This window comes from Cyclopterus lumpus, chromosome 5, assembly GCF_009769545.1.
Source record: "Cyclopterus lumpus isolate fCycLum1 chromosome 5, fCycLum1.pri, whole genome shotgun sequence".
NCBI lineage: Eukaryota > Metazoa > Chordata > Actinopteri > Perciformes > Cyclopteridae > Cyclopterus > Cyclopterus lumpus.
Genome location: NC_046970.1, coordinates 9,326,945 through 9,351,944, shown reverse-complemented (window position 1 = coordinate 9,351,944; position 25,000 = coordinate 9,326,945). Strand labels below are relative to the sequence as shown.

The window sequence follows — 25,000 nt, the reverse complement described above, 5'->3', positions numbered from 1 at the left end:
CTTGCTTTTTATTGAGAAGGGTTTTGTTTTGGAACCAACACTTTGAAATGATGCCTTCTGGATTTTATGCTGCCTTTTTTGTCTTTGCTCTGTGAATTCAGCCTTTGTTGCGATACAACAAACACACACGCTGAGATAAAACACAGTGGTTGCACTTTAGCTACATCCATTTTAGGCCTGTGTGTTCTTCCCCTCTCCCCCCCCCCCCCCCCCCCCCTACACTCACAAACACACACACACACACACACACACACACACACACACACACACACACACACACACACACACGCAATGCTTTGATAATGGTAAACACACCTCCAGCCTCACACTCCCGCTGGGGTTGGTCTACCCATTCACCTCATCTTCATCTCTTTTTACCACCCCCCCCAATCATATCTTCCTCCCCTTCCTCCCCCACTTCCATCCCTTCTTGTACCCCTTGTGGGGCTGTTGCTAAGGAGCCATGGTGACCGGAGAGTTTTCTCATTGGACGAGGAGGAATGGAGGTGGAGGAGAGGAGAGGAGAAAAGAGGAAGAGGAAGTTGAAAAAGGAGGATGGAGGGAGGGCAATATAAGGGTGTGTGTGTGTGTGAGTGTGTGTTTGTGCGTGCGTGCGTGTGCGTGCGTGTGCGTGTGTGGGGGTTGAGGATTGCTGGAGGGGCCAGTGGTTGGAGGAGGAGCACGAAGTGAGATCCAGATGTGCTAATGAGGTGGCGTGATGGAGGCATGGAGGAAGAGTTAGGGTGCATGGATGGATGAATGGATGAAAAAAGTGAGGAATGAGTGAAAGAGGGGAAGGAGTGAGACGTGTAGTAGAGAGGACATGGACCAGTAGGGATAGAAGTGATACAATATAAAAGGATGGAGGGATGAAATAGGTTGAAGAGCGAGTTTAGAATTAGATGAAGACAAACAGCGATCAAATATGATGAGATCACGTCGGTAGAGAGAACAAAGGATTGGCAGAGATGAGAATAAAGGAGAGGAGAAGGAGGCCAAAGGAGGAGAGAGGGAGGTCATTTAAGTTGGAGTGTGGAGGAGAGAGAGCTAGAGAGAGAGAGAGCGGGCCAGACTACCCTTTCATTTATTGTCAGGCACAAAGGAACATTACCTCTGGACCCACACCACACACACACACACACACACACACACACACACACACACACTCACATACACACACACACACACACACACACACACACACTTCCTTCTATTGCTATACATGTGAGGGCCTGGGGTTCACGTTTATGTATGTTTTACCTCCAGAGCAGCAATTTGTTTATACTTCACTTACTTACTCAAATTAGTACACATTAGCACTCATTGTACTTTGACTATATGAAGCAGATTAAAAATAATGAAAATAATTGCAGTGAACTGAATTTGCATTGAAGGAAATCAAGTGACGATCATATCTTTTGGTCAGACTGTAGATTTGCTCCATACAGAATTAAGAGCATATCTATGATTGAGTGATTGCCTCCACAGGGCTCTAAACATAGCGACAGTTGAGCTGGCGGTTAGTAGCTAACAGCGGCATCAGTGCCGACAGAGCTAACAGTGTTTACCTGAGGGGAAACCGGAGGGTGGGTGCTACGCTTCCATGGCGACAGCGTCGGTCGGGACTGCGTTATCAGCTGTAACGGTCGAGTGAGCGCTGCCAGTGGGGACCGCTCACATGCACTAAAAGGCACGAGAGGCCGGCCCGGTTATGTTAACACAGTAAGGATATTACAACACAATATCTTGACATAGACAGAAGGTAAAGACGAGGAGGTGGATGGGCATTTATCACATTTGACTTTAGCATTTATTATTATGATTAATTTGACTTTAACAGCAGAGACAGGAGCAGGTGTTCCATCTGAGACCAACAAGTAATGCAGTTTTTATTTGATCCCTAGCCTTAACAAACAGAACTGAACCATATAGATGAACCATACCTAAACCACAGTATGTTAGCAATAACCATACTCTTATATTCTCAACCATATGCTAACCACTGTAACTGCTTTGCAAGATTTTGTATAGAAAAACAAATTAAAAAACATTAGCATTGAATGAAACTAATCAATTATGAAGATGGTCACATGAGTTGTGTAGAATAATATCAACGTAGAAAATACATCCAGGTTTCAGTTGTAAATAAATGACAGGATCGTTATCCGATGGCTCTGAATTCCAGTTGTAAACATTTGTGGCAAAGTATCTGAACCTAAACTCCTGTGTGCCACAATATGATGTCATTCATGGCGACATTTTATTTACGCTGACCTGCTTTGTTTAGCACAGACCAGTCCAGACTCACCATGATCATTTGTCAGACGATATCAGTGTCAGCCTTTACATGTGCAGTGGTGTCCTCTCTGTCTTTGACTCCTCAGCAGGAAGCAAGCACACACACACACACACACACACACACACACACACACACACACACACACACACACACACACACACACACACACAGACAGGTAGGCAGGTTGTGGTGAGGATTCAGCCTTAATAAGCCATTTCCAGTGGAGCAGAGCTGCAGCAGTCCTGTCATAAGCCTCTGGCTGAGCCCTCAAAGCCGACCTAACATTTATTTAACCTCCAGCTGGCTGCAGCCCTCTCATCAGGGCACGCTCACTGATTCACCACCACTGTCTGATGGCCTGGTTGCGTGGATTCAAAGCTAAATACTGGAAAATAAAAAGAGCATCATGTCAATGGTCACATTAAACTAAAGTCACACAGACATATTACACATGACTATAACATCACATAAACACATGTTTCAAGTAAGTATAAATCAGAACAGAGAGAGGTAGACTTGTTGTTATTGGATTTTGTATCCTTTATAGTAAAGCCTTTTACAGTGATGCTAAACATATTTGGGTGGCTGCCAGCTCCCAGTGGGTGTGTGTGGCTTTTGACTGGAAAACATTGTGCCTGCAGGGATCACTAAATAGCCTCTTTGTATGTCATGAATACGTGATGTCGTGACAAAGGTGAGAGGGGACGTCTTTAGTGTGATTTGAATGTCAGCAGGAGGTCTTCAATATTTCAGACAACGTGTGAGGGAGGGTTCTTTGTTAAGTCCTGTAGAGACACACCAAAAAGAAAAGGAAGGTGGCAACCTCCAATTCTGCAGAGTGAAGCCAATGCAAAAGTGCCTTATATCTTCATTATCTCTAATGTCCATCAGGGGGTGACTCCTCTGGTTGTATAGAAGTCTATGCGAAAATTACTACTTCTCTCTTGATTTATTCCTTCAGTAAACATGAGTTTAGCCATATATGACGTCTCTACCTCACTCTACCTCATTCCAAATATGGCAACTTCCGTTCATTGGTTGCGGAAAAAAACAAAATGACCGCAATCAAACATGGTGACTGTGAAATCACCAACTCAAAAACCACCACTTCTTATAGACAGTCTATGGTTTGAGCTGAAGTTTGACATGAATATAAATAACTGTTTTAAGAGCACTCACACAAGCAGTAATTCTTTCTAATTTCTAATCCTTTCACAAGCATTTTCTACCAAACGTCAGTTTTAGGATAACTATAGTTCTGTAAATTAAGCTGAAGCATTTTGACAGTTTGATACTTGTGTTATAAGCAGTATTATGTTTGTTAATGTTAGTTTTAAGTGCCTTAGCTAACGACAGTAGCTTGCTAACACGTAGCTAAAGACAGTAGCTCGCTAACAGCTAACCTCATCTCATCATTGAGGCTGTCAAAATCAGGTAAAACTGATGTATGAACTTTAGTTATTAAAAAAGACATTGATTTGAACTATTATAATATATATTTTTTGCACATTATGTCCACAACATTGTTTCCTAACTAGCAGCATGACGTTTTTAACTGAACTTGTGTTCTCTATTTATTCCTGTTGCATGCTTTGAAAGCATCACAATGAACGAGAAACGTCTGATCGGTTCAGTTGAAATGAGGAGCTATCTATACCATACCTCCTCATTTCACTACAAAAACCAAAAGAAGGTTGCAGCTGGCTGGAGGAAGATCTCCTGAAAGTTTCCTATTTGCAGTAAATATCTCAATATTCAGCCATCTTTGAAGCGGTTCCATTCTGATCTAGAGCTTGCAGCTGATCGCTACGTTGTTTACGTGACCTAATGTTACGCTCACTGTTACGACTCAGTGTCTCTGCGGCCAAGTCCGCTGACATCATTACAGTTCTTGTTGAATTATTCCTGGTTAAGATTGACCTTAAGTTCAAAAGGCCTCATCTTCATTATCATCCATCATCATTTCAGTGATCAGCACCCCTGGTAGACATCGGGTGCTACATAGTCCTTTGACATGCTGACGTTTTATGTTTTTAGTCATTTCGTTAGCGTTTCAGTCATTACCTGCAAATTGTGGCGCCGATGTTTTCCCCTGCCGTGCTTTTCAGATTTTCTCATGTGAGGACCAATGAGAAGCAAAATCCGAGATGTTGTGGAGAAGCGATTTTAAAAGATGTCAGTGACAACTATATGTGTTAAATGTATAGTTTTTCCTCACATGGAAGATGTTATGTTGTTTTAATTGATTCAGTGGTATTGCACTTCTGTAATAAATGTCAGTTCTGCAATCATATTGTATGTGTTTCTTTCTTCCTCCTCTCTTCTTCCTCTCTTCTCTGTCTCTATGTTTCTATTCTCTGGGCTTATCTGCTGATATCCCTCTTGTCTCTCCTTCTCCAGCCTCCCCCCTCCCTCTCTGCCTGCCCCCATCCTGTCTTTGTGGGTATGATGGGTAGAAACTGACAAGGGGTAACGAACTGATTGGGGTCCCCCCGCCTCTCGTATTTCCTGTTCAGACAGTGTGAGCCGCAGAGGCTTTGGATGGCTGCACATGATGTTTTTTTGTATGTAAATACTCACAAACCTACTTAATATATGGTCACCTAGATAGCATCATGGGAAACACATATTCTATTTTTATGAAAAACTGGCATCTGATAAGATGCATATGAATTATCATTCCAGTGATTCTAGTGTTGGCACATTTCAGGCTGTCCTTAAATGCCTCACACTGTGGTGTTTATAATTATCAGCACAGGTGTAACAAACTGCATTAATGATGGCTTCATGAGACCTTCATTGGGGGAGACCAGAAACCATGGTCAGTGATCCAGCATGAAGAGCAGCACAGCCCTGGAAGTGAAACCCCTGAATGCAATGCAGCCATGATGGATGTCATTAATTACACCTGTGTTTCACAGGACCAAATATCCTCTGTGAGAAAGGTTTGCTCGTTAACGTGACCTTTACTCGCTTCACAAACTGTAGCTGGAGTCTCCAGAGTCCTCCAGAATAAAAGCGCAAAACTGTTACAAATCACTGTTAAATAAATCTGCTTTATGGTGGGACAACTGTCCGGTTAGAGTTAAAATAAGGTCAGGGAAACATTGTCCTCACGATAAAACAGAAACCAAGGACAAATGGGCAGGGGCCTCCTGTGTTGAAAGTGATGTTTTCTTGTTGTATAAAAGTAAGTTATATGAGACAGGGTAGTTATTTTACTCCAATATACAGTGAAAGTGAAACTACATTATTGTACCTAACATGGTTCCTTAAAGTGCAGGTTATGGAGAGCCCCTGTTTACGGGTTGTTGGGAAGGAACTAAAGGAGCTATATGTGGTCGATTTCCGTTAGACAGCTGCTGGTTGAGAGATAAGATGTCTGCTTGTGCGTCAATAATCATATGTCCATAAATGGTCTGTATGGCTGGTCTTGTAATGTTTTGAAAAATGTGTGCAGAATAATTAGTATTGGAATGACTGGAAGTAAAGCCTTTACACATTAGTGATCTGAATTGATGCCCCCTAATGTGGCATGTGCATGCTCTTAGTAGTGTAAGTCATTATTTTACCAATGGTGAGTGCTTTTTCACTTTTTCCAATAGAAATACAATTCTGTAGATATGTTGATTGAAGTACAAATATCAGCTTCAGTCAATCACCCCATCCTCTCTTCCTTTTACAGCCTTCCTCCTCCGCTGTTTCTTTCTTTTCACCTCTCCTCTCTCGTTTGACCCTCTGGGACATACATTTAATTCTTCATCACCCGTCTCTGTCTCTGTCCATCCCCGTCTTCCACCTCCTGCTCTTTTCTTTTCTGTCCAAAACCAGTGAACATGCTCGTCCTCCCGCTGCATCCCCAATTTGTTCCTCACCCACACTCTCTTTCCATCCGCTCTTTCTTTCCCCGTCGATTAAAAGTAGGTCATTCTGCAACATTGAGCCACAGCTCCTGCAGAGCATGACATCCTCATATACACACGTTATTGCCTGGCAACCACACGCTCACCCCACACCCTCCCCTCTTCCTCCATCTCCATTCCCTCCATCTTACCTTCCCTGAGGGTGACGCTCGGTGCATAGGGCTGGGTGTGCAATCTGACACCACTGTGTTTTGTCCTTGCTCTGCTTCCATAGAGGGACAGAGGGTTAATTGATCATGCCAATAACACGCACGCACGCACGCACGCACGCACGCACGCACGCACGCACGCACGCACGCACGCACGCACGCACACACTTTTCTCCGGACCTGGACAGATAACCGATAGATAATTGAGAATTATTAAATATTCATGGTGCGCTCTTTTTTAAACTGGCGCAGCTCTTCTGGTCTTCACGGCACTCGTTCAGCATTCCAGAAAACACAGACCAAGCTCATGAGTTGTAAACCATGTCACGTGTTCTCCAAAAAGAGAAAGGTGGACATAGAGAATAGAGCTGAAACAAGAGGTTTTAATAACCACAGATAAAATCCCTCCACACAAATTTACTCTAGAAGATGAGAAGATAACATCATGGCTCTTTTCATTGACATCTCTTCACACCTGAATTAAATGAATTTAAAGCTGCAGGACAATTCAGTTAAATTCATTTTTCTAAAATTAAGTATTTTTTCTGAAGATGAACATTTTTCAAAAGCTTTCATTTTTTAATACAGCCCATATTTTACTTGAAATGAGAGAACATGTATTTATTATTAGATTAGGTATTATTTATAATTCCTGACGATAAATATTGTTGAGATATTATTCAATGGAACTTTATTTGATTTGTCAGCTGTTGACTTCATACAGACGTTATTACAACTGCTAGACTACTAACACAAAATCATAGCGGATATCATAGCGGTTAGATGTTATTGTGATGTTCTGGACCTTTGATGAGGAAATTCTCTCTCACTGGATTTTAATTCAATACCCCTGGGGAAGTGATGTCATTTTCCTCACAATCTCTTTAGCATGTGACCCGTGACCTTCAAGTGTGTGCATGAGTTCTTTATTGCCATGGTCTCTCAATGCTTGTGTGTGTGTGTGTGTGTTTGGGGGGCCAGTAATGGACTGGGTTCAAAGGCCATAGCTGGAGGCGTATGGGTTGGGAGGGTGGGACGATAATATGCATGTATGGTTGTGTACATAACACACACACACACACACACACACACACACACACACACACACACACACCTCTGGGACAGTCATTAGTGAATTGGTGAGTGCTAGACCTGCTGCTATAGTTCAGGGAATAGCAGGTGATAGACTGGACATAAAAGTGGCCACACACACACACACACACACACACACACACGCGCACACACACTCCTCATTGTCCCATGAGGCTGTTGAGAGTAGCTCAGAGAGAGCTACACTGTGGTTTGTTTGATGGAAGACATCAGCAACATCAGTCGTTTCTTTATTCACTTCACACATTGAGTGCAGTCTTTACTGTTCACTATCTGTGTGGAAACACACTGGTGTCTTCTCTTGTTTCATTATTAAGGAACACTCCAACATTATTGGGACATATCATTTGATGAGAAGATCAATATCTGATTCTGTAAATGTGTATGAGACAGCAACATTTCAGAATGCTCCTTTCAGCATTTTTTTATGAAAATGTGTACACACAGAAACTTGCACCCTGAGTCCAATGCATTTTATTGTTATTTTTGATGCAAAAATGCACAATATGCAACAACAATTTATTAATTATGTGGGTACAATGGATAGCACTCATCTCAAACGGGGTTAATGAATGAAACTATCAACTATCAGTATCAACCACTGCCGCCTAATCTTTCATACATCATTTGTTTTTTGCTATCAGCCCTGATGAGCTGCTCTGCAATCACCTACCACATATTATTTCTAAATTCAGAGTGAATGTTTATCAGTTACTGCTTTGGATCATGACTTATGCTCAAACACTTTTGCACAGATGCAAAAAAACATACAAATCTTAAACCATGATGGAAGAAAGTTAGTGAGATGGTGTGTAAACATGATTGACACTAAATTAGGTCATATTCATCTTTAAACCTGCAAATGTTCAGAGAGGAATTCCCGTAAAGTTAATGGTGGTGCATATAAACTATATACAGAAAATGCTTGGAAATGTAACATGTAACAAATAATGTGTAAAATTAACACAATATATTGTAAACCTTAAAAGTAAACTTTAGAAATAAAAACCATGAATTGTTGTATGTCAGAAACTTTCATGGTTGTGTAACAAACAAGATAATACTTTTGATGTCATGCCCACCATCTTCAATGTAAATCAATGCAGAATAGAGCTTCAATGATGACAACATTCCACTTGCAGAGAATGTTAGAGCTAGAAAACAATATGTACCTCTCAGGGATAATTTGACAATTGATAATTTTGGGTGGCGTGTTTAACCTCTGCATGGCTTACCCAGTCCTGCTTCTAACTGACCTACAGTGACCTCACAGTCAACCCTGTCTTGCTTTGATGTGCTGCTGCGGGTCAAGAGAATTTTGTTGGGGGGAAGTTGGGTCAGGTTCAGAACTTCAGGTGTTTTCCCAAGCCAGCTAAGACAGTGCTGCAGCAAAACAAGATGACAAGGAGAGTCTCTACTGTGCATGTCGGTAGTATTACACAACACTGCAGCCTTACTCACTTACACAGTCTTCTCAAGTAGGGCATTCTACGACTGTGCCCTTTGGCAACGCACTTAACCCAGTTCAACATTTCTCCCCCAGATGTTCAATATCTGCCATACTGTATTCAGAAAGGGGGGGGGGGGGGGGGGGGGCGCTGCATATACATATATCGGATGAACTCTTTAGTCATCACATAAGAGTAAAGATGATGTAACAATTTTTAAATATTGATGTTTTAAAAAGTTTAACCACTGTGAATATACTTTTTATAATGCAGCTGAACAGAACGATAGATGCATTCATACCATATAAATAATTAAATTGCCAGATTAAGTCATTTTTAACCATATCCTCAGTAAATGCAAGCAAAGCTGCTGTTGTCTTTTAATGTTCAGTAACGGTATTGGTAATGGTCTACTTGTGTTAGCCACAGAACTAAAGGTTGAGAAATGTAGCCAATGAGACAGAAGCTCAGCAGCAGCACTGGTATACATGATAACAACTGGGCTGACTGGTAGAGTGTGTGACCCACTAGTGAAACTTTAAAAATGTAATCCAGTAGATGTGCAGTGTTGGGGACTGAAATCTGCTGTTATCTGCTCATTTTAACATTATTTTGCTTACATTGCATAAAGCGAAGAACGGCATGTTGGAGATTATAAGGGATGCATGTAGCTGAGATCAGTGGATTGAGTTTAGAAAAACTACACATATAACTGAGCGAGAAAGACAATGAGGCTACATCTACATTATACATTTAAAACGCATAACCGTTACTGCATTTATGCCAACCGTTACTGCATTTATGCCTAGCACTAGCGTCCACAGTACTACAGCATTTTAGAACCCTTAAAATGTAGGTATTTGAATATGCGGTTGAAGCCATTTTAGTATAAAAAATCCTGGGTTGTGTTTTAGTCTGGACAGACAGAAAAGTATACCTTTGAAAACGATGACACAGTCACCCTTATTCGCTTCTTGATTGGGTCCTTCCCTGAAGAAGACAAAACAAAATCAGCCTTGACTACCGGTGCTTAATTCAATATTGTCTATGCTAGCTTCTGTTGTACACGACACGCCCATGCCCGTAGATAGAATAGTCATTTGGTTTTCAGGCATGGTAGTATGGACAAAGGTTATTTCTGAAACAGCGCTAAATTGCTTGCCTGAAAAGAGATGGTTTTATACATAGGTCTAACGTAGTAGTGTGGAGGTACTCTAAGAGATTTGAGGGTGCTACTGGATGCTATAAAAAACAGCTGCTTTGAATGTTATCAGTCAATTGAAATGGTGAGCGGTTGTCAGTCTCATGAATATGGGTTAGTAGAGGCCTGCTACGCCTACTCGTAGGTTCAGAGGCCGTTATTCATGTGGTTGATCACCAGTGTGAATACAGTCTGCAGTCCGCTATCAGACATTTTTTGGGGTGAAAAGTGTAGTTTTCACAGTAACGCATGGTTTCACTGTAGAATCACTGTACTGGCGATACACTGTGTGTTTCTGTGCGTTTTATATTCCCATAGAGGCTTTTCCGCAGACCTCCAGGCAGACTGTGAGTTAGTGTGTGTCTCTGTGTATGTGTGAGTGTTTGCAGCAGCAGTAGCAACACAGACAACAAGGACAAAAAGAAAGATGGAAAGAGCATCCTGTGATCCTAAGGGCAGCGGCTGGCGTAGAGACGAGCGCCTTGAAAACACAACCACATAGTTGAAGAAACAACACTCTGCAGACAGTCCTGAGGCGGATGTGTGTGTGTGTGTGTGTGTGTGTGTGTGTGTGTGTGTGTGTGTGTGTGTGCTGCTGTCTGCTCTACTGTATTTCTGTTTCTTCCTGCACTCCAACTCACCCAGACTAATGAGCAGTCAGCCCAGTTCATTGAAGTCTTTTCTTAAGACTTATTGTATTGCTAACTGTCTCTCACACCAAACCCATTCAGTATTACACCACAGCCTGTCGAGGGGTCCAGTCAGAGTGACCACATGTAGTTTTTGTCTAGGATAACAAAGTATAGCGGACAATGCTGAACTCTGCTGTGATGTTTTCTGTTCAAACTGATGAACTATACGTTGTCATTTGTCCGCTCAAGAGGCTTCACGTGTTTGTTGTATTGTTTATTTGTTGTCTTTGTGTCTCATCAGGTCTGTTAAGAGGTCACAACAGAGTGTGGACAGACGGACGATAAGTGTCCAGTGAACGTAAGTCTTGTTTCTGATCTATCAGTCCTGCATGTCAGACATGATAATTCACAAGAATAGACTACTACTAGTCGAAAAGTTTCCCAATTTCTCATTTCGGAATGTTTTTGTATATTTATAATTATATATAAGTTTTTTTTTCTTGTTGTAGTTAAAAAAAACAATTGTACTGATCAATATTAAGAACAAATGTATCTTAGATAATGTTACATTCATTTTTTTCAAACATATGAACAGCTTTTATAAGTTCATTATAATTGGAAATATATGTGCATATTGCTGTGGTTGCTTTTGTACCAGTTGGGGATTTACTTTGACAGTTGGCTTGCTTCTACATACAGTATTTATCTGGGTGTGTGCAGTAGCCATGAAAGAGCTGTGAGGCTGAGGGTAATTGTCTGTGATAGTTGGGATATTTTTGGGCTTCTTGAAAAACAAATTTGGTGATGCTGTGTTGGGGATATATATGGAGGTCAGAATAATGGTTGAGGGGGCAGATAATGTGTTAATGCCTCCAGCTTTGCCACTGTCTCAGAGACAAAACAAGGGAAGAAATGGACAGGATTTGTATTTAAAGCAAAGCTTTTTCAGGAAGAGGGAACGAAAAATCCACCCAGACTTACTTTCTATCTGCCTACCTTTTCATCCCGCTAACTCAGAGTAGCATAGCTCTGTATGACCTACATTCACTGCAAATAATATAAGCAGTGAATCTATCATGTATAAGTAGGATTAAATGTAATGTAAGTCAAATTAGGAAGTGGAGAAAAGTATAGGTGTTGTTAATTATGCAAATGTACACCCCTGCCAACTAGTTCATGAAAATCATGAACATAAATGCGTCATAACAGATACAGGCGAATGCGCCAACCGCTTTGTGTGTTCCTCCATCCACCATTGTTGTGGTGACAAACCAATATGATAGTGTCGGCTAACAATGTCAACAGATGACTTTCAGCCAAATGCTTCCGTAGTTTCTCGTAGTAACTTACGTACACGGTTGGAGTAGATAATAAACACAGTATGTATATAAGATAGATTGAAGTAAAATGTAAGTATTTTTTAATGACACAAGTTATTGATGCACGTTAAGGACCAACACAGCCCTAGACAGTGTCTTAGCCCACTAACTTTACTTGTTTCACCATGTTAAGCTAATTTAGGCAGCTGAGAACTGCTCATGTTCTTCCCGAACTCCTATACACTGTTGCCAAATGTTTTTTGTAGAAAATAATAAAAAAGTAAAAGTAGAAAATTGTACACTTCGTAGGACAGCTTGGATTCCAAAGTGTGTGAATTGTGGGGGAGCAGCAATGGCAACTTGTGTACTTCCGGTACTTCCCAGGATTCCTGTATAGAGAGGAAACCAACATTTTGTAGCCAATGGTCGGAATCTCAGAGACGAATCATCACCACAATTGAATTGATCCTTGTGCCAAGTATTCTTGACAGAAGTATTTTATAACAGTAAAGCATTCTTTTAGGGATAAGGGTCCTATACTTTAGGAGTAATCGCACATCATCTGCGTTACTTGGGTGAAATGTATAGTGCTCTTATCTAATACATTTATGATTTGCAAAACCCACATTTTAGTTGGTAAGGAATTGACTGCTTTGCTTGTTTTCTTTCAGCTTTGAGTGAAAGAATCAAGGTGTTTAATTTTTGAGAGCATTTAGGACATAGTAGTACATAATAATACACAAAGACCTGCACTTCACGTGTACTCTCGACGCACAATTACACACAAGTAATTGGGACATGCTTATGCACACACAAACAAATGCACACTGAAAATCTACATGAATACAATGTAATTTCCTCAGCCCTTTCCCCACTCTGCGTTTGTGCCAGAAAAGCACCATTAGCACTCAGCATCCTCCAAAATGACTCCAATGGAGTCCCACAGTCACTGGAACAATGGTATAGTGGCAGTTGGAACAAAGACTTTGTGAGCGTTTGTGTGTGCTTGGTTGGGGATGTGTTGAATATGAATGCTTCTCTGCATGAACAAAGAGGACGACAATGAACTGAATGTGTAATTAAACATGGCTAAGGGAAAAGATGACAATAAAATAATACATCCATCCATCCATTTTCAATACCACTTATCCTCATTAGGGTCGCGGGGGCGCTGGAGCCTATCCCAGCTGACATAGGGCGAAGGCAGGGGACACCCTGGACAGGCCGCCAGTCCATCGAGGGCACATGTAGGGACATACAACCATTCACTCTCACATCTATGGGCAATTTAGAGATCAATTAACCTGCAGCATGTCTTTGGACTGTGGGAGGAAGCCGGAGAGCCCGGAGAGAACCCACACTGCCACGGGGAGAACATGCAAACTCCACACAGAAGGACCGCTCCGACCGGGAATTGAACCCGCGGCCCTCTTGCTGTGAGGCGACAGTGCTAGCCACTACACCACCGTGCAGCCCATAAAATAATACAATAAAACCATAAACCAAAAATGGTGTTTGAAGAAATTTCTACATTTCCAGTATTGAAGTGTCTGTAAATCCGTAAAACCAGCTGTTAGAAACAGGAACATTGTCCTAAAATGAGCCCAAATTGAAACATTCAACAGATGATTAGGCCTTGTGTTTGTAGGTGTAATAATCATGCTTGCCTTCACAGTTCATTTGATGATAAGCAATTGTTTTGCTCTTGTATTCTAAGTTCCCTCTCTTAAGACATTTAACATGTGAGTGCTATGATGAGTCTTTAGATACATTCTACACATGGCCTGACAAGACAGGCAAATGTATTTTCCCGTGTTTATGGTACTCTTCTTGCCCAGACTTCTAATGGATGAAGTCATATGATATTTAAAGAACGCTTTTCTTAACAGCCTCATTTAGCAAATTAATGCAGCTTGTAGAAGTAGGTTAACATTTGTATCATTCTGTGTCATGATTTGCACTTTGAGCGTGCTTCTGGCAAAACTCATGGAAGGTCACTAAGCAGGCCTCACTGATACACAATATACTATACACATAGTACAAATGAACATGTTAATTTTAGAAATAGCCTGCAACAGGCCAATCTGTTTCTATTAGAGCCTGTAGCAAAAGACGCAGAAGGGAGAGACCAGACGGAATTTCATCCATTTGTCTAATGGCTTCTACGATGCACATTGATGTAATGTTAGGAGAAGTATTCAGTGTGTGTTTGTGTGTGTGATGATAATGTGTGCCTGAGGTTGTGGACCTCAGGCTAAACTAAGGTAACTCTGACCTGGTTGTGTTTTGGCTAGTCTCTGAGGTCACCTTGTGTGTTTGTGTCCCCCAGTATGTGGAAACCAAACTCTGTCAACTAGAAATGACCTCCAATGGACAGTTTGGTCAGTGTGCTAATACTATGTCCAAAATGCAGTTTTCAACTCTCTAAAAATGAAACACCTTGATACTGTCATTGGAAAAAACAGACAAAGCAGTCAAATCCTTACCAACTAAAATGTTGGTTTTGCACATTTTTTATTTATTGTATAAGAGCACCATACACAGACTTTACGCAGATGATGTGTGATTATTCCTATTGTACAGGACCCTAAAAGAAGGTTTTACTGTTATAAAATACTTGACAACGTGTTTTAGCTTAATTCAGGATGATTGAAATGAATGGACGGGCTTATTGCAGTCCTGCTGTAGGAATTGAAAGTGCATTTCAACAAACCCTAACAAAACATGTTCTTGAAGAACATCACAAACCCTAGCTTGAAGTGAAATGTGTAAGCTAAACTCTAGGGCCCTATTTCTCGTACCTAGCTAACATGGTTAGCGGGATAATTTTCCAGATGAGATTACACAAGTCAGGGTTTTCGGTTCCTCGAACAAAGTTTGGCAAAATCAACATAGCAACACATCCAAAGATTTGAACCTGCTCCAGTGCAGGCTCATTCAGTCTAGCTGCATAATCTGGCCACTCCCCCTGAAGAAAGTGGCAGCTCACTTCCTCATTGATGAAGGAGCGATATTAGGTAGATTACCGTTTTATAGGGCGAGAGTTCTTCGGGATCGCCAAGATCCGTTATCACGTGATGATGACTTCCTATACGAGCGCTATCGATTCTGCCCACAAGGAATCATTTATTAAAGACCTTCTCGAGCCGTACATTGAACACGAAACGCCGCAGCCGGACATTGACTGTCTCACAGACTGTATGCAGAGCCTTGTGGTACATTGTTGTACAGCGTGGTTCATTGTTCTACAGTATGGTACAGAACATCGGGAAAGCCGCATTTAAAGAATGAGGCACTTAAAATTAGCCGATACATTTTCTCAACACTGATGCTGCGTTGAATTGATTAGATTTTGCCATGATTATGGTCTGGAATTCCTCATATACGTTCATGATCATCTCCTGCTCGTCAGCAGAGAAAAATAGTATCTTCCTTTTGAGTTTATTTGCCTTTGTGCTGTTAGAAAATCATGGTTTCTGTGATCAACGCTTCCCCCTTTTGAAGTCGGACGGGCACGCGCAACTATCCTGTGAACTGACGTCTGGCTCGAATTAACAAGATGATTTGAGCACGGATCAGCCTTTGAGAAACCGGGATAGCCTGATGTCAATCATCTTGGTAATTTTAGCTGGCTAATAGGACATTTGATCAACTTAGTTGAGCCACGTACGAGAAATAGGGCCTAGGGCTTGCAAGCATATTTACAATATTCATGTGGCAAAGTTTTGTGAATCACGTTTCTGCCAACATTTGTGATCAGTATGTAAAAATAGTTTTGTAACGTGGGCCCCAGGTTTTTGCAGCCTGCAATATAGCTGCTATTTGCCAGCTGTGAGGTTCCATGTGTGGTAACGTAAAGTATGTAGTATGTGACGTTCACTGACCCTATTTCTCGCTCATTGTGCGCTGAGCCTCAGTGTATCACTGTGTGCTGTCATTTATAATGCACTGCAGTGTGTAGAGGCTTCCACACGTGGGAAGAAACACTGACCTATTTCAGAGCTTTCACTGCCATTATCTCTCTCCTCTGTCTGTTTCTCTTCTCCTTATCTTGATTTCTCTCTGGGAATAGAACTGCAATTCAAAGCAGATTTATCTCTTAAGGTTCATATTGGACTGTGTGGCATGCTCTTCTCTTAATCCCTTTCCTCTGCTGTTCTTCCTCTCTGGTGTGTGTGTGTGTGTGTGCGTGTGTGTGTGTGTGTGTGTGTGTGTGTGTGTGTGTGTGTGCTCTAAAGAGTTCAGTAATTAACAGAGATGGGGTGATACTGGTCAGGTTTCTCAACAACTGGGCTACAGAGATATGTGTGCCTGTGTGTATGCTGAGCGGAATGAGGGTGTGTCACCCATGTGTGACCATGTGCTGTACCTCCCTGTGCATCTGTATCCCTGCATGCTGAGTGTGTGATTGGCACATCATGCCAGCCTGGTGTATTAGCTCCCCAGGGGCAGATTAGCTATTTATTTGGATAGTGTTGGACTGACATACCCACAGATGGTTTGTGCATAATGTGTGTGTGTGTGCGCGCGGGAGGTGTTTGCCGGTTTTGGATGAAATCTGACTACTGCCCTCAGGCCAAAAAGCTGTTGTGTCCCCTCTGTTGTGAAATCAGTCTGTCATTTCCCAGCTCATGCCATAATACGTGTATTTTTTGACCATTTGGATCAATTTGTTAGCTAAAACAGTTTGTATGCTCATTATGATTTTCCCAGTGAAACCCCACAGAGCTGACATGTTTCATAGTGATCACTGTACATCATAAGGTATTGGTAAATGCTAATCATAAAAAAGGGTTTGTGACAGTCCCCCTCAGCTAATTAACAGTCCTTTGTGTCATGTCACATTCTCCACCCTAATTTTTTCCATATTTTCCTGAAGATTTGAAATGGTAACCTCATGGTAGACACCCACCCTTCCACTTGATCTCTTTTTTTATATGTATCCTGTTGTCATAGCTTTGAGCTCTAGTGTGATGTGGAGCAGAGTGAAGGATTTATCCTGGTGGGAGATGGCAACATGGGGGACAGGGATTAACAGTGGGCAGGTGGTCCTGCTATGGCTGCCAATACACAGACCTGGCTGTAATGTGGAGGTGGTGGGGAGTAAATTAGAAATCTCTGGCTTGTGGGCTGGCTGCTGAATAATGTGGCAGGAAGAAGAGTTTAGTCCACTGAGTGTAGAAAAAACATGTACGTAATGTCCGTGTTGTCAGGTTCAATCTAATGCTCCGATACAGGTGTATTACTCACTGTTAGCTACTGAGGCTAGAAATTGGGCAAAAGGCCATGGGTGTAGTTGAGGTAGCATGAACAAGAATCTACCACGACAGGTGAGTGTGATGCTTTTTGATGACACTTTTGAAACCCTGAAATAACTGTCTACCAAGAATAACCTGTCCCCTTATTCCTTATACAATCTGTGGCCTCCAGTTTGTGAGCAGCAAATTGACAAGCTCAGTCAAGAAGTTAGTAGTTGGGTGTGCCTTTTAGAGCATGTGAGTGCATGTGAGTCCCAGTTTGTGTGCTCCACTGGCTATAGCAGTATTCAAAATCGAATGATAGAAACACATATATCTGTTTTACTTTTGTTCAAACGGTGATGTTCGTTTTTGTAGAATGACATTTTGCCTTTGTGAATTTTCATACAGATGAGACCTTTGAGCCTAAATGTCTTGTCACAATGGTGACGATAAGTCGAAATATAGAGGTATTTCCCAGTCCTATGAAGTCTATCAATACCCTTTTGTACTTCAAGTTAAAAGATTATAACATTATAGCAAACACATTGGTGTAATTTCAATAATCCATTCACCATCATCATTTCTAGGCAAATAATTGAAATTGTTCTAGATTCTGCTGTGAAACTCTTGTGATTGGAGCTTGATCCTATGTTAAGAATCAGTGCTAAAGAGCTTCTCCTTGGCTTTGTTTCTAGGCTGCTCACTCTAGGGAGTCGCACAGGGACTCAGCTGTGAATGTAGGCCAGAGTCGACACACACTTTCATGCCAGGATGCGTAGAGTACACATCTACACACACAGACGTCTATACTGTAGATATACGGTCTTCATCCTAACCATCTGTCTCTGTATCTGTACTCTCAGGTCCTCGGCTTTCAGGAGAACCATCTTGCCAGTCAGGAGAGGTGAGGGAAGAGGCCGGCCAATCGGAGGGGGAGAGATGTTGGGGCGGGGGGGCCACGTGGCCCTGGCTCTCATGTCATTAGTGCTATTACTGTGGCGTGAAGCAGCACCCATTGAAGTACCACAAGACCGTAAGTCACTCAGCAATCATCAGATCCATTTTTGCACAATATGTTACAGCAATTGGTGATACAAACGGCAAACAAAAACTATGACACTTCACAAAGGTGCTCAGTGCTGCTGCAGGCCCATTGACCTGCTGTCTGAAAAACAGCACTTTGAACAAACAAGAATGGTAGTACTGATTATTCCATTTGGTGCAAAGCATTTTTAGCTCACAATTTAGAAAAGTATTCAAACTAAACACTGCTGACTTAGGCTGACACAGAACAAGGGAACTGTTAGTAAGTTTACCTTGTCAAATAAAGAATTGATGCTACTAGCCCTTTAGTAAAGGGCAGAACATTTTAGAACTTATCGCAACTGAGACGTGTCTTGCACCATGTTTTTGTTGGCATTGTGACAGAAAACATGGTGAAGAGAGAGGAACAAAACCTACTACACTAGTTGTGGGTGTAGGGTATGTGTTTTAGACAACTACACCACCACAATTCCTAGATTTTCAACAAATGTTTTTGTGCCTGACCTTTAGTTTGACAGGGCCCAATGATAAATGCATTGTCATGCTGTGGCATCTTTTTCTGTCAGTCTACAGCTGAGAGACTAATCCTTTAAATGTCAGCTGAAATGGTTTGATAAATCCAAAACCACGTGAAATGAAGGGAAATGCAGCTAGGGCTGTTCCAAATACGATTTTTTGGGCTCCGGAGCTTAGGCACTAATCGACAGCTAGTATTCTGAGCAGACAGTTCTTCCCACACACAAGCTTTACTTTGGCGGGCCACCCAGGAGATGGTGGCCCAAAGGTTGTCCGGGTATATTTAGAAACCCTTTCAGCATTTTTAGCTTTATGATCTGTCCAAGAGATCAACGTTATCCGCGATTGATTAACTAGTAGACTGGTGGCGTCGGGATGCCAGGGCGCAGAAGGAGAAACGGAATATGAGCTGGATCCACGGTGGAACTACGTGCCGCTGCACCCCCGCTCACCTGGGAAAAAATTAAACAAATATCCAAATCCGAAAATTGAAAAAATGTAATGAACGAATATCCGAATTGTGTAATTCGGATATTCGTAGTAATAGTGTTAGTGAAGTACTGAATAATGGGAGTAACTACTTAAGATCATAAATGTTTCTTTAAACTTGGAATCACAATCTCACATCACCAACCTGTTGGCTGTCACATGAAAGCACAGCTGTGTTTAGACGGGCCCTCTAAAAACTGAAACAGTGGGTATTAACTGTTTGCTTTAAGTACGGCCTCATTCAAAGAAATAGCTTCTCTGTTCTCTCTCAATTTAAAGTAAACCAAAATAAGGACTTTTTTAAAACCAGTTTTAAACTTCTTAAAGATGATGAGTCTTCTTGGGTTCCAACACGCACATATTAATATATTATATAGATACAGTCCCGACACAGACACATAAAGTCACACATACTCTAATACCTGTCTATTGTGACTTGTGATAAAAGCCTGACTGGACTCTGCTGTTAAATGGAATCCTGAGGGGAATTGGGAACAAAAGCACAAAGGAGAAAGGGAGGAGTCGTGCCTTTTCTTCCTCTTACCACACACACACACACACACACACACACACACACACAGCAAAGATGAAGGTTTCACAATTGTGTGATGACAAATGATTGGTTACTGAAAGCCTCAAGGACACCTATATGTTGCATACACAACTGCATGTGCACACACTCCCAGCAGTCAGCAGTCAGCTGCTCCGTCTTGCCATCTCTCTTTGTTTTTTTTATAAGCCTGACCTTTCAACTGAGGACTTCTGATGGCCTATTGATTTGATACAAACACACTTGACACACACAAACACACATACACACATGCACACTCTGCCCAACAGAGACCGTCGGGATACTACCATTATAACCCAGTGACCTCTTCTTAATTTATTCTCCACATTGTGATAAACTGACAGTTTTATTTATTTTGGCGATAAACAGAATCAGATGGTCACTCCTACATAGATTCGTAGTTCAGCATGATACACAGTATCCACGTTTGCTGCATGACCTGATGTGAGATATTGCATGTGCAAACACACTGTTGGTGTTGAACACCTCCTCAGTTTCTTGTTATGTTTTTATAAAAGGCTTTGGTGCAAAATAGAGATGACGGAATCTCTGAGATGAAAAAAATACACATAGAATGACAAATAATTCAAGGAGGACAAGTTCTGGAAAATAAGTCAAACTTATAGGGTGTGGCTATTAACATATTATTAAGCGCTGTCTTTTCAAAGTGCCTATTGCTGTACCTTATTACACGCTTTATTTATAAGCCTGTGCTTCAGCTGTCATCTCTTTGTCCTCCCCGGCTGTAAAGGCTGATGTCCAAACGTTTGAACTTGGTTGGACTAACCTTCAAAATACTTCCCTTTATACATCATCACATAGACAGGTTTTAAGTTTGTTCCACGATTTAAGCAGCAGAATCAGAAACAGAAGCGACATAAATATCTGCTGTCATACCAGCGGAATAAAGAGCAGCTTCTCCTCCGTACTCCCTCATAAAAATACATTGACAATACATATTCTGACCAGACATGTTTAAATATAGTGTACAAGGAGTTTGACTTACATCATGGCTTTTGAGTAGCTCTGGATGTACATGCACACATCAGCAAGAACAATGTTAAAATGGGTCTTCTGACTGCACCATTACTCAATGAATATATATATATATATATATATATATATATATATATATATATATATATATATATATATCAAAAACCACCAGTAATCCAGGTCCATTTGTCAGCCTTGCAATGCACGTCATCACATTTCTCTATCTCCAAATGATGCTATATGACATGTTAAAGCCCTAATGGCTCCTCTCTTGTGGCTCCCTGTCAGAGCTAACTACGGAACCACATGCTAGACAGTGGTGATGGTTTCATTCAGTAGACGGGGTGAGAAGCCCCATCCCCCTCTGTTCCCTATTCCTTATTATCTGCTTCACAGAAAACTGCAGTCCTGACCTTTATTGATGAGAGCTTTCCACACATCTACACATGTTAACACACCCACACACACTCCATTGACACATGATAATATCTAAAGGGCTAATGATGAGTGCTCTTTAAGTTGAGTAAAATGCTCTGCAGAGTTCTATTCTGACACGCAGTCATCCTTATTAACTGGATCAAATATACAAGACAAAGACATACTAGTGAATAGCAGCATATATGTTAGCATGCGATGAGTGCACACACCTTCTATCAGGGCTCCTATGTAACACAAGGTCATCTTTTTGTGTGTGTGTGTGTGTTCTTTAGTGGAGAAATCAAAAGCAGACCAGTCAGTCAAATATATAAGAATAAATACATATCTAGACAAACAGGTATTCAGTACATTTAGAGATGTACGTTATTTGGACCTCTCGCTCCAGTTGAATAATTAGTGTTGTATGCATTACTTATTACACAAAGTCACATTACACTTCATTTTTAGATCCCTGTCTTTTTAAGGCTGTTGGTGTCAGTCAGCACAACACTTTATTTAAAAAAGCCAGCATTTCCAGCTTGCATTACAAATGAACAAGATGTGTACTTTATATACAGTATTTACTTATGTCTAAAGCAGATGTGACTAAATAATACGACATTACTTACACATTAAGTCTTTTCTGACACATTTAATCCATTTTACCATGGTTACCACCTCCTAGTACCCAGTAATGTATCATTGTCTTAGAAATGTAATATGACCTAATAATGTACCGTATTTTCCGCACTATAGGGCGCACTGGATTATAAGGCGCACTGTCATTGAATGGTCTATTTTCGATCTTTTCTTATATATAAAGCGCACCCGACTATAAGGCGCATTAAGCGAAACAAAACAGTCAGTCAGTCAAACTTTATTAAACGTGTTCACAATAAATCTCAACATTGTTCAAACATTAATGAGCGTATTCACAATAACTCCCAACCTTGTTCAGTTGTAACACGTAAAAAAAACAGTCTGATACCGCTAAATCAAACGTTAGCGTAACTCTGTGTGGTCTTCTTTACTTGGCGCAGGTCATCTTCTTGCTTCCTCCACTTCCGTACCATTGATTCATTAATGTTGAATTCTCTCGCAGCGGCTCTATTCCCATGTTCAGCGTGACTGATAGCCTTGAGTTTGAAGTCCACGTCGTAAGCGTGTCTCTTGACAGGTGCCATTTTGGGGTCCTTATACACACACTGTAATATTATGGCGAAGCACAGTATGTATTACTCTGCGACGCTCCTGACTACGGTAGCCGTAAAGGGGCGTTCACACCAAACGCGTTGCGAATTTTTCGCGCGTCTGAATCCCATGTAAAGTCAACGCACAGACGCGTTTGGTTGCGAAATTCGCCGGGTGTTGCAATAGACAGGTTTCGCGCATTTTGAAATTTCGCTAGAGTTGAAATATTTCAACTTCCAACGCGAGTTGCAAAAGGTTCGCAACTCGCCAGCCAATCAGCGTTGAGATGCTCCGCCCATTGGGCTGCTGCTGCTCTGGTAGCGCTGGAAGCGGAAGCTATCGAGGCGGAGGCGATGAAACTCCCCGAGCTGTGTGAGCCTACGGGTGATGTTATGAACCCAAACACGAGGGCGTTAGATGTTCCGACGTTTATGGGATGTCCACAACAAGTATAAAGTAGAACTAGTGGTTATTTCGACCGTGGTGGATAAATTGTTTTTACTGAGACAAGCCATGGAGATAAGCCACGCCCCCTTTTCGCAACTGGTTGCACAAGACACAAATGAACTTGACTGGCGAATAAACTGACGCGAGTAATATTTTGGTGTGAACGCACCATAATGCTGCATGCGGTGCGGCTTTGTAGTTTACCAAAGTCGTACTAAAACATTTTGACAGAGCGCCGTGTACCACACAAAATCACTTCGAGGTCAGTAAGCACAGCCAGAATTAATCCATATATAAGGCGCTCCGGATTATAAGGCGCACTGTCATTTTTTGAGAAAATTAAAGGCTTTTAAGTGCGCCTTATATTGTGCGGAAAATACGGTAATAACTTTTCTCCAATTATTGCATTATTGAGTAACATTTTATTTTCAATCAGGTTCGGTGTCGATTATGAAAATGATCAAATTATTGGGTGCGACACCTTATTGTATAATCATCACAGAAACCAAAACATGGTATTTACGTACAGAATCTGGCTGCCTAAGAAAAACGTGTCATGGCCCCACTCATTGAGATGAAATGAAAGTCTGAAGGAAACTGCCTCGTCACCAGCTGTAAGCAGCACTCCGTCCAGAAAGAGCTGAGCAGGAGATCTGTAGTCTCTCCTGTGTCTGTTATTTTGTGCGCTTGGCTGAGTTAGAAAACACGAGTGTGTTGCCTTAAAGGAACAGTTCCCTGCTTTTATCATAATGTTCAACAGTGCCTGCAAATCCTTCCATGAAAAGGTCATGCTAGCCTCACAAATACAGCAGAGCAGCTTTAAATGCAGTTATAGTTATGCTTCCATTCTTTTACAAATCAATTATTTGCATTTGAAATACACAGTTATGACACTGCATTAACATCGAAAGCATAACTTGTGTGTTGTCTTTCTCCTCCTTCTTCCTCACTGTTTGCTGACATGGGAACACCTTACAGGTGAGTAATCGTTTGTTCATGCTGTTCAGATCACTGTTATCTACATGTATCTCATAATTGTATCACATAACTCTAAACGACATAACTGTCAGCTGTGGTTCTCAACTGGTCCAGCCTCAGGGTCAACCGTCAGGTCACAGTCCACACAAACAGCAGGCCAACGTAAGACATATTTTTCAGTATGAAAAGATGAAAACTGAAACGACTACTAAAACTATGTCTGATAAAAGTGCAATACAGCTGCAAATGATAAAAAGAATGAAACGTTTTCAGGCTGGGTTTCAACTCAGGCCTGTACTTCACTTCATAATACTTTTGTTCCTTTTGTGTTCAGTGCAAGTACAACTAAATTGAGTATATTCTTTGTTATTGTGGTGTAGACCTGTAAAGATGCAGGTTACCGGTAGTTGTCCTGGAGGACAGAAACGGTGCTTAAAAATAAATGTGCTTCTTGAAAATTCCCTACATTTCAAAGTAGTTTGAAGAAGTTTTTCTTTCACAAAGTTGAACCACCTGCTCGCTCAGAATGCACCTTCGCCAGCTGGGAACCACTGAGCTGAACATAACATAACATGCTGAATATCTTATAACACAGTCTATACAACTTTATATGTCTCTAACATGATTAACAATCACATTACTATTTGTCCATTTTTCTTCCTGTCTCTCTTTGGCTTTACATTGGGCTAACAGCAAAGATCCTGCAAGACCGTAAGTGTTTCTTTTTAACCACGCTAATGTTTCTGTTCAACCAGCTCATACCTTGTAGCTCCTATACAGCAATTACTAATCTACCGTTTATTTCTCCTCTTGCTAGAAGCAAAACACACTGATAGAAAAAGAATATGATTAGAATGGCCATTAAACTGTTTTCGCTCATTTGAGTAATACAAGAAAAAGTGGCTTTTGTAGTTGTTATGGTCACAACACTTGTCAGAGGAGGCAAAAAGGGTTGTTGCAGCTAACCAGGAAGACAGCAGACACCGTTCCTGGAGGCAGATGGCTGGCTAGTTAGTTCAGCTTGTCCTTC

At 41.4% G+C, this 25,000-nt stretch overlaps 1 protein-coding gene across 1 annotated transcript in view; it reads left to right on the top strand.

The window, feature by feature from the left end:
- Nucleotides 1-25,000, top strand: part of nfasca (neurofascin homolog (chicken) a) — an 82,333-nt gene that overhangs the window by 10,778 nt on the left and 46,555 nt on the right. The window contains exons 2-4 of the mRNA XM_034533459.1: nucleotides 11,064-11,120; nucleotides 18,185-18,354; nucleotides 24,664-24,681. Of these exons, the coding sequence (XP_034389350.1) occupies nucleotides 18,261-18,354; nucleotides 24,664-24,681 (112 nt within the window). The 5' untranslated portion in view covers nucleotides 11,064-11,120; nucleotides 18,185-18,260. The remainder of the gene's footprint in view (nucleotides 1-11,063; nucleotides 11,121-18,184; nucleotides 18,355-24,663; nucleotides 24,682-25,000) is intronic.